Genomic DNA, 12,416 nt, shown 5'->3' on the forward strand with positions numbered 1-12,416 from the left:
TATATTATGGTAAAATATCTGTCAAACGTGTATTACAAATATTTTTATTCTAGTTGGTAACTCATCTTTCCACTTGGTTTATGGTGTCCCCTTTGCGATAACTTTAAAATTTTGGATGTAGTCAATTTTATCAGTCTTTTATTTTGTGCTGTTCATGTTTTATTAGGTTGGTGCAAAAAATAACTGTAGTTTAAAAAGTTGAAAATAATCGCAAAACCTCAATTACTTTTGCACCAACCTAATAGCTAAGAAATTCTTCCTTGCCTTGTGGGCATAAAGATATTTTCCTATATCTTTATTCTTGCTCTTGTTCTTATTCTACATTTTAAACTCGATTTTCACACTTCAGTGTTTAATTTACCTGGAATTATTGTTTGGATATCTATTTTTAAAGTTATCTTAGACCATTGACTAATACTAGCAGTATTTTGTTTTCCCAGTGGTTAATAAGGTCCAATCAGTCATCTATCAGTGTCTGAATATGTGTGTCCGTTATTTGTCTGTCTTTTGTGATCCACAGTCTGTCCCTTTGACAGTATCACACTATTTTAATTAATAGCTTTCTGTTTGCTTTTGTATAACAAACACCTCAAAACTCAGTGACCTAACATGACAACCATTTTATTATTTCATGATTCCTTGGGTTGACTCAGATGGGGTAGTTCTCTGTTGGTTTCCTTTGGATTCTCTCATTCACTTGCAGTCATGTGATGGCAGCTGGGGCTGGATGTTTTTGTTTTTTTTTAATTAAATTTATTGGGGTGACAATTGTTAGTAAAATTACATAGATTTCAGGTGTACAATTCTGTATTACATCATCTATAAATCCCATTGTGTGTTCATCACCCAGAGTCAGTTCTCCTTCCATCACCATATATTCGATCCCCCTTACCCTCATCTCCCACACCCCCACCCCCCACCCCCCTTACCCTCTGGCAACCACTAAACTATTGTCTGTGTCTATGAGTTTCTGTTTCTCATTTGTTTGTCTTGTTCTTTTGTTGTTTTTGGTTTATATACCACATATCAGTGAAATCACATGGTTCTCCGCTTTTTCTGTCTGACTTGTTTCGCTTAGCATTACTCTCTCAAGATCCATCCATGTTGTCACAAATGTTCCTATATCATCTTTTCTTACTGCTGAATAGTATTCCATTGTGTATATATACCACAACTTCTTTATCCATTCATCTATCGAAGGACATTTTGGTTGTTTCCATGTCTTGGCCACCGTAAACAAAGCTGCAATGAACATTGGAGCACACGTGTCTTTATCTCTAAATGTTTTCAGATTTTTTGGGTAGATACCCAGGAGAGGGATTGCTGGGTCATATGGCAATTCCATTCATAATTCTTTGAGGAACCTCCACACTGCCTTCCATAACGGCTGCACCAGTCTGCAAGAATTACATTTAATCTATAGGTTACTAGAGGGATAATTATTGCACTTACCGTATTGAGTTTTCAAACCTATTTGGATTATTTTTATCTTCCTTTACATCTTTAGGTAATGTTTAGTGATTTCCTCTATATTCTGCAGCTTTTGTTTGGTTAATTTAAGTACCTTATAGTTTTGATTGCTGTTGTGAATGGGATATTTTTAAATTTCAATTTAAAATTAGATTTTATCGATTATTGAAATTATGGTGATTTTCTTCACAGTTAAAAAAATCACTTTTAAAACAGATTGATTGAGATATATCTCATATACCATAAATTCACCGATATAAATTATGCAGTTCACTGTTTTTTTAATATATTCACAATGTTGTGCAACTATCACCAAAGTCTAATTTTAGAACATTTTTTTCACTCCAAAAAGAAACCCTGTACCCCTTATCAGTCATTTGCTTTCCCTCCCAAATCTGCGGGCCCCTATTCCTCCCCCTACAGCTCTGGTAACCACTATCTACTTTCTGTATTTATGGGTTTGCCTATTCTGGGTATTTCATGTAAATAGAATCATGCAATATGCAATCTTTTGTGACTGGCTTTTTTCACTTAGCGTAATGTTTTCAAAGTTTATTTAAGACATAGCATGCATCAGTTGTTCATTGTTTTTATCATTAAACAATGTTCCATTGTATGGCTACACACTGTGTGTTGTGCATTTTTAATTTTGCATTTTAAATTTGATACTTCTGAGAGATTTTGGCTTTTGGGAAGATGAAGTAGACTGGTGAGTTTTCTTTCTTTTTAAATCATTTCATATGTACAACTCAATTGACATTAAATACATTCACGTTGTTGTGCAAAAATCACCATTTATCTCCAGAATTTTTCATCAACACAAACTAAGGAATACAATGATGATTGAAGACATGAAATAATCAGTGTAATACACCACAGTAACTGACGGAATGAAAAAAAACACCCATGTGTATCTCTGGTAAGGGAGAAAAATCATTTGACAAATTTAGCACCTTTTCATTATGAAAACACTCAACAAACTAAGAGAGTGAATATGAAAAACCCACAGCTAACATCATACCAATGGTGAAAAACTGAAAGCATTTCCCCTACCATCAAGAGCAAGATAAAAATGCCTGATTTTACCACTTCTGTTCAACATGGTGTTGGAAGTCTTGGGAAGAGCAATTAGACAAGGGAAAAAAAAAGGCATCTGGATTGGAAAGAAAGAAGTAATATTGTCTCTGTTCATAAATGACATAATGTTATATGTACAAAATTATAAAGGTTTTACAAGAAAACGCCTAAAAATAATAAATTCAACAGTTACAGAATGTAAAATATATCATGTAAAATATAAAATGTAACATATCAGTTATGTTTCTATAACAAGGAAGAATCTGAAAAAGGAAATTAAGAAAATAATTCAATTTACTGTAGTATCAAAAACAATAAAATACTTAGGAATAAACTTAAGAAGGTGAATTACTTGTACTCAGAAAGCTGCAAGAATTTAAAGAATTCCTGATAAATGTAGTCATTCTGATTTCATGGATTGGAAGACTTAATATTGTCTTCCAATCCAAGATGGCAGTACTATGCAAAGCAATCTAGATCTTCAGTGTAATCCTGTGAAAATCCTAGTGACATTTTTTTTTTTCCAGAAATGGAAAGCACATCTTAAAATCATGTGACTTCTCAAGGGACCCTAAATAGCCAGAACAATCTTGAAGAAGAATAAAGTTGAAGAACTCATACTTTTTAATTTCAAAGCTTACCACAAAGCTAACAATTAAACAGTATGGTTCTGGCATAAGACAGACGCATAGACCAATGGAATAGAATAGATAGCCCCAAAGTAAACCCTCAGATTTTATGGCCTGTTGATTTACAATGAGATTCCAAGTCCATTTAATGAAGGAAAAGATAGCTTTCAACAAGTGATGCTGGGAAAACGATATCCACATGCAATAGAATGATGCTGGACCCTTACTTTAAACCATGATACAAAAATAAACTGAAAATGGATCTAAGATCTAAATGTGAACACGAAATCATAAAACTTAGAACAACATCTTCATGACGTTGGATTTGGCAAGTGATTTCTTTGTGACACCAAAATTAAAGGCAAAAAATATATATAGATAAATTTGATTTCATCAAAATTAAAAAGTTTTGTCATTAGAAGACATTATCAAGAGTGAAAGACAACCGGTGTAATGGGAGAAAATATTTGCAAATCATATATCTAATACAGGATTAATATCTGAAATATGTAAAGAGCTCTTACAACTACAAAAAGCAAAACAAAAAGTTCACAAATGGGCAAAGAACTTGAATTGACATTTTTCTAAAGAAGATGTGCAGATTGCCAATAAGCATGAAAAGATGTTAATTATTAAAAGTAGTGTATTGAAGTCTCCTACTATTATCATAAAGCTATCTATTTGCCCCTTCGATTCTGTCAGTGTTTTCTGTATATATTTTGGGGCTCTTTTGCTTGTTGCATAGATCCCCCCGCCCTCCGCCGCACTCCCCGGTTTTATTGAGGTATGATTGACAAAATTTGTACAGGGTTCCCTTGCTATCTGAAAGTAGAGCTTTTCTACGAAACCTTTTGTAAGCAAAAATGGCATAAAGAAGCAATTACCATTACTTTTTGTGGAAAAAATTTTGATCGTTCCCAGAACCAAAAATTCATTGCCCACACAATATCATTATTTCATTCATTCACCATGATCAAAACACTTAATTACATCCAGTTTTACGCTAAGCATTACAGCCTTGTTGAAGCTCTCAGTTAATTTTTTTCTGTGCAGTCATTATGTGTTTTAGCTGTATGATTTTTTATGGTTTCTGTTTCTTTGTTAACTTCTCATTTTGTTCATGTATTATTTTCTTAATTTCATTTAGTTGTCTGTGTTTTCTTGTATTTTATTGGACTTCTCTAAGATGATTATTTTGAGTTCTTAGTCTGTCAAGTCATAGATCTCCATTTTTTAGGATCCAGTATTGGATTTCTTTTTTTGATTTTTTTTTTTTTTTTATTGGGGAAGCTGAACAGGACTTTATTGGGGAACAGTGTGTATTTTTTCAGGATTGTTTTCCAAGTTGATGTCCTTTCAGTCTTAGTTGTGGAGGGCACAGCTCAGCCCCAGGTCCAGTTGCCGTTGCTAGTTGTAGGGGGCGCAGCCCACCATCCCATGCGGGAGTTGAAACAGCAACCTTGTGGTTGAGAGGACACGCTCCAACCAACTGAGCCATCCGGGAGCTCAGTTCAAGGTGCCATGTTCAATCATTAGTTGCAGGGGGCGCTGCCCACCATCCCTTGTGGGAAATTGAACTGTCAACCTTGTGGTTGAGAGCCTGCGCTCCAACCAACTGAGCCATCCGGGAGCTCAGCTCAAGGTGCCGTGTTCAATCATTAGTTGCAGGGGGCGCTGCCCACCATCCCTTGCGGGAGTCGAGCTGGCAACCTTGTGGTTGAGAGCCCACTGGCCCATGTGGGAATCGAACCCGCAGTCTTCGGAGTTAGGAGCAGGGAGCTCCAACCGCCTGAGCCACGGGGCTGGCCCCTGTTATTGGATTTTTATTTGTTATCTTTGGTGGTGTCATGTTTCCCTGATATTTTATTATCTTTATGTGCTTGCATTCCTGTCTGCACAGGTGCAGAAGTGGTTGTGTTCTAGTCTTTACAGGTTTGTTTTGGTAGGGAAAGACTTTCATCAGTCAGCCCCACTTGTGGTTTTGAGTGGGCCACCTGGTAGTGTCTGCAAGGAAGGTGGGGCTTGCTGCTGGGGTTTTTGGTGGATGGGCTGCTGCCTATTGTCTGAGGTCAGATGGGGTCTCTGGCTGGACTTCACAGTCAGGCAGGACCGCTTTCTAGGCTTCTTTACCTATGGCTGTAACTTGCTGGGCTCTATAATCATCACTGGTCAGGTCATTTGTGCTACAGGCTATATTCCCTGATCATTCGGTGCCTCTGAATGAATTGGTGTTCAGGCAGGGCTGCAGACTGGGCTCCATGATTGGGTGAGGCTTGAAGGCTGTTCTGTACATTTGGGTGGGGTCGCAAGCTTGGCTTTGTGACGGTAGGTTGGGACCTGTAGGCCATGCCATTCACATATGTGGGGTAACTGGCTGGATTCCCCATCCAGGCAGGGCTGCCAATCAGGAGTGATCACTGCCCAGATTCCCAGGCTGGGCAGGGCTGCAAGCAGTGCCTTGCAGTTGGGTGTTGCTGTAGTTCGTCATAGCAATTGGTTAGGGTCACTGACTGTTCCGTGGTTGGCTGGTCTGTTGATTGGGGACTCAAACGATGTGAAATAATGATTGTGTCCCTGGTCTTACATGCCACCATTTTGGCTCTGTGGTTGGGTTGAGTTGCTGGCTGAGTCCTCTGGTTGGGCAAGGTCACCAGCAAGAACACGGTGCCACTTCCAAGATTCATTCACTGGTAGCTCTGTGCCCTGTCCCCCTTTGTTACTAGGTGACTTCAAGGGGCATACCTCTGCCATTTCCCCGTTGAGGCAAGACAGAGGTGGGCCTCCTGAGGTTTGCTCCCAAATACTGGGGAAGCCAGATATCCATCTTGGGCTTTAAAAAAACCCACAAAAACAAAAGAAAACAAAAAACCTACTGGAGAAATATTTCCAGGGAGTCCCTCTTAGTGTGATTCTCTGCTGGCCCGAGAGAGGCAATGCAGTCAAAGTGAAACCACTTCTCTTACCCGTCAAATACAACTTTTTTCAATTTTTTTACTCCAAGGTTTGCTGTGGCCTTACCCCATGTGTTCTAGTATTTTCCCAAAGGCGTTCTTGTTAATGGATAGTTACTAATCCTTATTTTTGTGAAGGGATCTGGAGTTGGTATTCTCCTATTCCTCCCTGTTCCTGGTATCACTCCTCATGTGATCTCTTTATGTCTGTCTCTTTTCTTCTGAAATTTCCATAACGCACGTTTTGTTCCTCTTGATGGTATCCTACAGGTCCCTTATGCACTTTTCACTTTTTAAAATTCCTCTTTCTTTCTAATTTTTGGACTGTATACTTTAATTTGTCCTTTCTTTATGTAAGCTAATTCCTCTTCCTGCCCAAATCTGCTGCTGGTCCTTTTTAGTAAAATTTTTGCTTTAGTTATAGTTATTTATTTGTCATCCCTCAAATTTGTGTTTGAGTCTTTTTTTTCTTAGTTCTTTTCATTGATATCTCATTTTTTATACATTGTTTTCCTGCTTTCCTTTAGTTCTTTGTGGTTTCTTTGAGCTCTTTGAGTGTATTTCAGATGGTTCATTTGAACTGTGCTAACTCCTATATCTGGATTCTCAGGGGTAGTTTCTGTGGTTTTATTTTTAATTTTTCTTGTGAATGACTCATGTCTTCCTGTGTTCTTTTGTATGTGTTGTGATTTTTTGTTGTTGTTACATACTGAACATTTGAATACTATAATGTGGTAATCCTGGAAATCAGATTCCACCCTTTTCTATAGGTTTGCTGTTTTTGTTCACGAAGGCTGTAGTTGTCTGTTTGTTTAGTAGCTTTTCCAGAGTGTTTTTACAAAGTCTTTATTCTCTGTCATGGCTGCTCACTAAAGTCTCTCTTCTTTTAGCTTGTGTTCAAGTAATGGTTTTTCAGGGAATTCTTGAATGCTAGGAGTTAAAAATAAAACAATAAAACAAACAAAAAGCCACTTTCTACAGTCTTTGCACATTGCTTTTGTGTTAGGACACTCATTCAACACTAAAGATTAGTTAGAGGTTAAAGATTAAGATATTCTTATATCTTTCGTGTGTGCGTGTGTGTCCCATGCTGGACATGTTCATGGGTTTCTAAATGCCCCAGAATACACAGGCACTTTCGAATACCCTAATTTCACAAAGAACCTCTCCCCTGAGCTTTCCTTCCTAGGATTTAAGCTATTTTATGTCTTAACTATAATCCTTTGCTGCAGGTGGCTGCAGGTTTCTTGTTTAGTTTACAATATATTTTTTAAAATGTTGCTGCTTTTTTCCCCAGAGTCAGTTCCAAGTTCAGTGAAGCAGAGGTTTCTATCTTGCGTCAGTTTTTCAGGTAGTCACCAGATCAGGACAGCTAAACACAATAGTTGTACTCCTATCTTTACTCCTTCTGGCCCGTGGACCACGGTCCCACACTTGGGAACGAGGGCTGCCATTTTCAACAGTGCTGCTGAGTTAGGGAGGTGTTGGAGCAAGAGCAAGTACAAATACTACAATGTTTTCCTACAGTTTTTAAGTTGGCTTTTTCCTGATTCCGTCTTCTCATGGTTTTTTGTTTGTTTGTTTGTTTGTTTTGTTTTGTTTTTTGTAAGTTGATTCTGAGAGTTTTTGCTTGTTTCTCCATGTTTCTGTGGATGGACTAGAATTTGGAGCTGCCTATTCCACCATTTTGTTGACACCATTGACTATCTTCCTTTGCTTTTAATTTTATTTTTCCTCCCTGTCTCCTTGCCTTAATTTGGAAGTTTGCTCTTTCCTTCCCCCTTCTGCCCTCCAGTTCTGCATAGGAAGATTCATTTTACTTCTATTTTTAATTTCTGTTTCAGTTATTAGCATTTAAAATTGTATCCCTTTCCTTATAGTTTAGAAATTACATGTGATTTTTCTATTCTTTTAATGACTACCATTAAAATTTTAACTTGAATACATTATTTTCAGCCTAAAGTTTATTAATATATCTATTCCTCTCAAGCAATACCAGTACTTAGAGTGTTTTAACTGGGATCACTCTTTGTCTTCCATGCGGGTGTTGCCCAGGATTATAGTGCCATCTCTTTATCTCCTATAATCATTTTTTTGTTATACAGTTAAAATTTGTTTAGATGAAATACTTATTTGCTAAATTCTTTGCTCAGTGTTTCTACTTTACATCTTGGTTTTTTTCCCTGGAATCCTTTTCTTAAGTACATGTTTTAGAAGGTTATTTTATTGCGAATTTGTTGGTGGGAACTTAAGTTTTTATCAGAAAATACTATATTTTTTTGGTCTTTTTTTTTTTTTTTTGGTAGTTTTTTGGTATGAATAAATGTAGGTTAATTTATTTTCTTTTTTCAGAACTATTAAGATATTCTCAAACTTGCTTTATCTGTTATTGTTGTGACTAGGTGTTTTATGTTTATTTAACCACTTATCTCTTCTGGTATTGTTTATTTCTTCCTACAGTTCTGGGTTTTTATATGGTACCATTTCCCTTCAACCTGAAGAAACTGTTTTAACTTTTTTTCTTGCACTGGTCTATTGGAGACAGAGTCTGTCAGCTTTTGTCATTTGTAAAAGAAACTAAACTTTTTTTCTTGCACTGGTCTGTTGGAGACAGAGTCTCAGCTTTTGTCATTTGTAAATGTGCTTATGTTTCTTAAATTCCATAAGGTTATTTTCATGGGATATTGAATTGACACTCTTCAGCACTTTAAAGATGTTTCTCTTCTGTCCTCTTTCTTATGAGAATTCAGCTGTCATTTATATTTTTCCTCTTTATGTAATGTTTTTTTCTTTGCCTATTTTAAAGAGTTTTGTCTTTATTTTTGTTGTTCAAAAGTGTGATTATAATATGCCTAGTATTGGTTTTTAAAATTTATCCTATTTGGGGTTCATGAAGTTTTCTTGAATTTGTTAATTGATATCTTTTACCAGTTTTAGAAAGTTCTCTTCTGATGTCTCCCCAAATATTTCTCTGCTTTATTTTCTCTTTAATTTCCTTCTGGTACATGTGGTTGTCTGGTGATCTCTCAGAGATCTCAGATGTACTGTTATTTTTGATCATTCTTAATGTTTTTCTCTTGGATACATTCTAATGATCTGTTTTCAAGTTCACTGATTGTTTCATGCACTATGTCCAGTTTGCTGTTAATATCTGACAGTTTTTATTTCTAGCATTTTAGTTTGAATATTTTTATAGTTTCAGTCTCTGGTAGATTTTCCCATGTATTCTTACATACTATCTTGTCAAATAAATTTTAGAAATTTTATCATAATTATGTTCTCTTTGTTATTTCATTTTCCGGGTCATTTCTGTGTCCGATTTATTATTTCTTCTCTTTACCATGGATCACAGTTTCTTGTTTCTTAATGTGTTTTTCATATGCCAAATATGTAAAGTCAATAAATATTTTTCTCCAGAAACGGGCTTATCCCTTCTTCTTTTAGTCTGTTAGATAGTTATGTTAGATTATGTTAGTCTTATTTGATTGGGGGACTGAATCAAGTTGACCTATAGCTTATGTAGATCTGGCCTTTGTGGCAGCTTTAGTTTGCTTTTATCATTACTTTTAAATATTTTGAGTGTAAGTTCAGGAGGTTGTTTTTTTTCGTTTTTGTTTTTTCCCATCAGGGAGAATTGAAAATTGGTGAGATGTCTGAAGATCTTTTTGTGCTTTACTGCTAAGCCCACCAAGTTTCTGAACTGGTAGAGCGCACATGCTCTTTATCTCTGCTTTGCCACCTGGTTGCTAGTTCTCTTTGCTCTCCAGTCCTTTCTCCAGCTTTCTGTGCCAAAGGAGAACTCTGTTCTACCCCACATCTTGGTGTATAACTGCCCTGGGTTGTCTCTGTGGGGTTTTCCTCAGCTTTTCTGTGCCACCAACTTCCTTCAGTTGTTGAATGTCCTGAGTGCCTCAGAGATGTCTGTCTCAGCTCTGCCCTATCTCAGCTCTGCCCTATCTCAGCTCTGCCCTATCTCAGTTTTATTGGCCTGAGGCCCATCGGTAGCCGTTAGCTGCCTTGTGCTTGGGGGACTGCACAAGCTCATCTCTGTCAGTTCTGCAGCTCTTCACCAGTCTTAGGTGTGCTACCTTATGCACTTGGTGAGTACATGCGGGAATCAGTTGGTGGGTCCATGTCTATTTTAAGGTAGTCGTTGAACTTTAGTTTATTACTCCAGTCCACATGCAGCAACTCAGGGGTTGGCTGGTTTTACCTTATCTTGCCTAAGGCAGAGTCTTTATCCTCTTCTATCTTTGCCAGGCATCCGGGCACATCCATGAATCTCTTTTGTCTCATGAAAGTCTTGTCGCCTTCTGCAACCTAGTTCATATAGGTTTCACCCTTAATTTTTATTTTTTTGACTTAAAAAAACTTATGATTTTGTAGGTATTCTGACTTATTTTGTCTAGTGTAGAATGATCGTTATCTCTTGTAAACTCTTAATATCAGGTGGTATTTTTTTTAACACTTAAAGTGACACTGCTTTATAAAACAATATATCTTCATCAACCTTACATTTCTTATAATATTAACTGTAATGACATAATATTTATTAAGTACTCACCGAGTGCCAGGCACCTTGATGAACACTTTAAATGCACTATATCATTTAATACTCACAAACTTGAGAATAGGTGTTATTATATCATCCTCATTTTTCAGTTGAGAGATTGAGTAAGAAGGTCAATATTATACAACCAGTTAGTGACACTTTTGACTGAGGGTTTTCTGTCTCTGGAGCAGAGGTTGCAAATTCACATCTCTAGTTAGGGCAGGTACTATGTATGATAAATGAGTACATTGAGTAGGGTATAGAAAATAACAAAGGAAGCAGCATGATGAATGAAGGCTAACATTCAGCCTAGACACTGGTGAAAAAATTAGAGTAATCAGTTCTGTGGCAGAGTTCTTGGAGAACACATGCCATATTTAAAGGGGTTAGTCACTTCTCAGCTTTAGCCAGTTGTTGCCCATATGAGAATATGGGTCCAAATTTCAGATTTCCTGATTTTTCAATAGAAGTCAGAAATCTGTATTTTTCATATGAAATCACTCAGTTTTTAAATAAATGTTAGCTGATGGTTCAAATAAAATCCAATGTTTAGACCTATATGGTGAACCTAAAATAAAACATCTGCAGAGCCAGCCTGTTTTCTGGGCTGCCAGTTTGCAATCTCTGTAATAGAGCCTGAGCTCTGTTAAACCCGTTAGTCACGCTGTCTCTCAGTGCCCACCTTAATGCCTTCCTTTTGCCTGTGTGCTATAAATTAAAGAAGTGAACACATGCTCTGGAATGAATGTATTTTATTTGCTGCTGTTATGCTGTTGTGTTGATTTAGATATAAGCTACAAAGACAATTCTTAGAAACACATTTTTTTCTTTTTAAATAATAAAATCCTGATTTCTTCATTTATCTGCCTTAAACGGTAGCGTTCTATTATGAAGCATATCTTACATTAAATTGATGTGAGGGTCTGAGTATTACTGAATACTTAGTTTATTCTTGTTCCTCAATACTGACTCCCTCTCTTCTTCCCTTGCTTCTTTGATACAGCTTTCACTTTCAGAAGAACAGAATGATGTAACGAAAAATGGCTGTGAATCTAAAGAGCTGGTCTACCTCGTGCACATTGCTTGTCAGGTAATTTTGTGGATGTGTTCTCCATTTCACATAAAATTCAATTAGAATTATTTTAAGTTCACTATTAACTTTGTTTCTATCATGTGTTTTCTCACATTGCTTAATAGAATCCACAGAAAGATACCTGTACAATTTTGAAATGAAATTGGACTATGAATGACTTAAGAAAGAGAAATTAATGTGTTCAATACAGTACAAAGTGCAATGTATAGTTTAGTTTTACAACTGCATATCTTCTCTCTGCATTTTCAGAAAATTCTTAAGGCTTTAGACATTTGTAAATGGATAACAGTGAATATAGTAACAGGTGTTTTGTTTTATTCTTTCTCCCAGTCATTTTGGTATTTATTCATGTACTCAAGAATTGAAACAATTAAAAGGTTCAGTTTTGTAGATATTTAATTTACAAACTTAAATGAAAAATGTTCTTTTACGAGTAAGTGAAATATATTACTTATTGATGATAAGATTATAAGAGCACACGTAATAAATGAACAGATGAAGTTGTCTCTGTCTCAGATGCTCACTTTTCTAACCAAGACGGTAAGTTCCACTGTGTAACAATAGGATCTGTGCATGTTGTAAAAGTGTGCTGTTTTTTGATGCATAGTGTTAGAACTTTTTTGAGGGTAATTACCATGACTTGC

The 12,416-nt window shown here is 36.4% G+C and overlaps 1 protein-coding gene across 4 annotated transcripts in view; it reads left to right on the top strand.

Annotated features, from left to right (window-relative positions):
• ARHGAP32 (Rho GTPase activating protein 32) overlaps window positions 1–12,416 on the top strand; it is a 330,288-nt gene that overhangs the window by 180,641 nt on the left and 137,231 nt on the right. For all 4 annotated transcript variants that reach the window (XM_019713045.3, XM_074321761.2, XM_088800825.1 and 1 more), the window contains one exon: window positions 11,683–11,769. In XM_019713045.3, coding sequence (XP_019568604.3) covers window positions 11,683–11,769 — 87 coding nt within the window. The remainder of the gene's footprint in view (window positions 1–11,682; window positions 11,770–12,416) is intronic.

This window comes from Rhinolophus sinicus, chromosome 9 (assembly GCF_057876585.1).
Source record: "Rhinolophus sinicus isolate RSI-liver-muscle chromosome 9, RSI-T2T, whole genome shotgun sequence".
In the NCBI taxonomy this organism is placed as follows: Eukaryota; Metazoa; Chordata; class Mammalia; order Chiroptera; family Rhinolophidae; genus Rhinolophus; species Rhinolophus sinicus.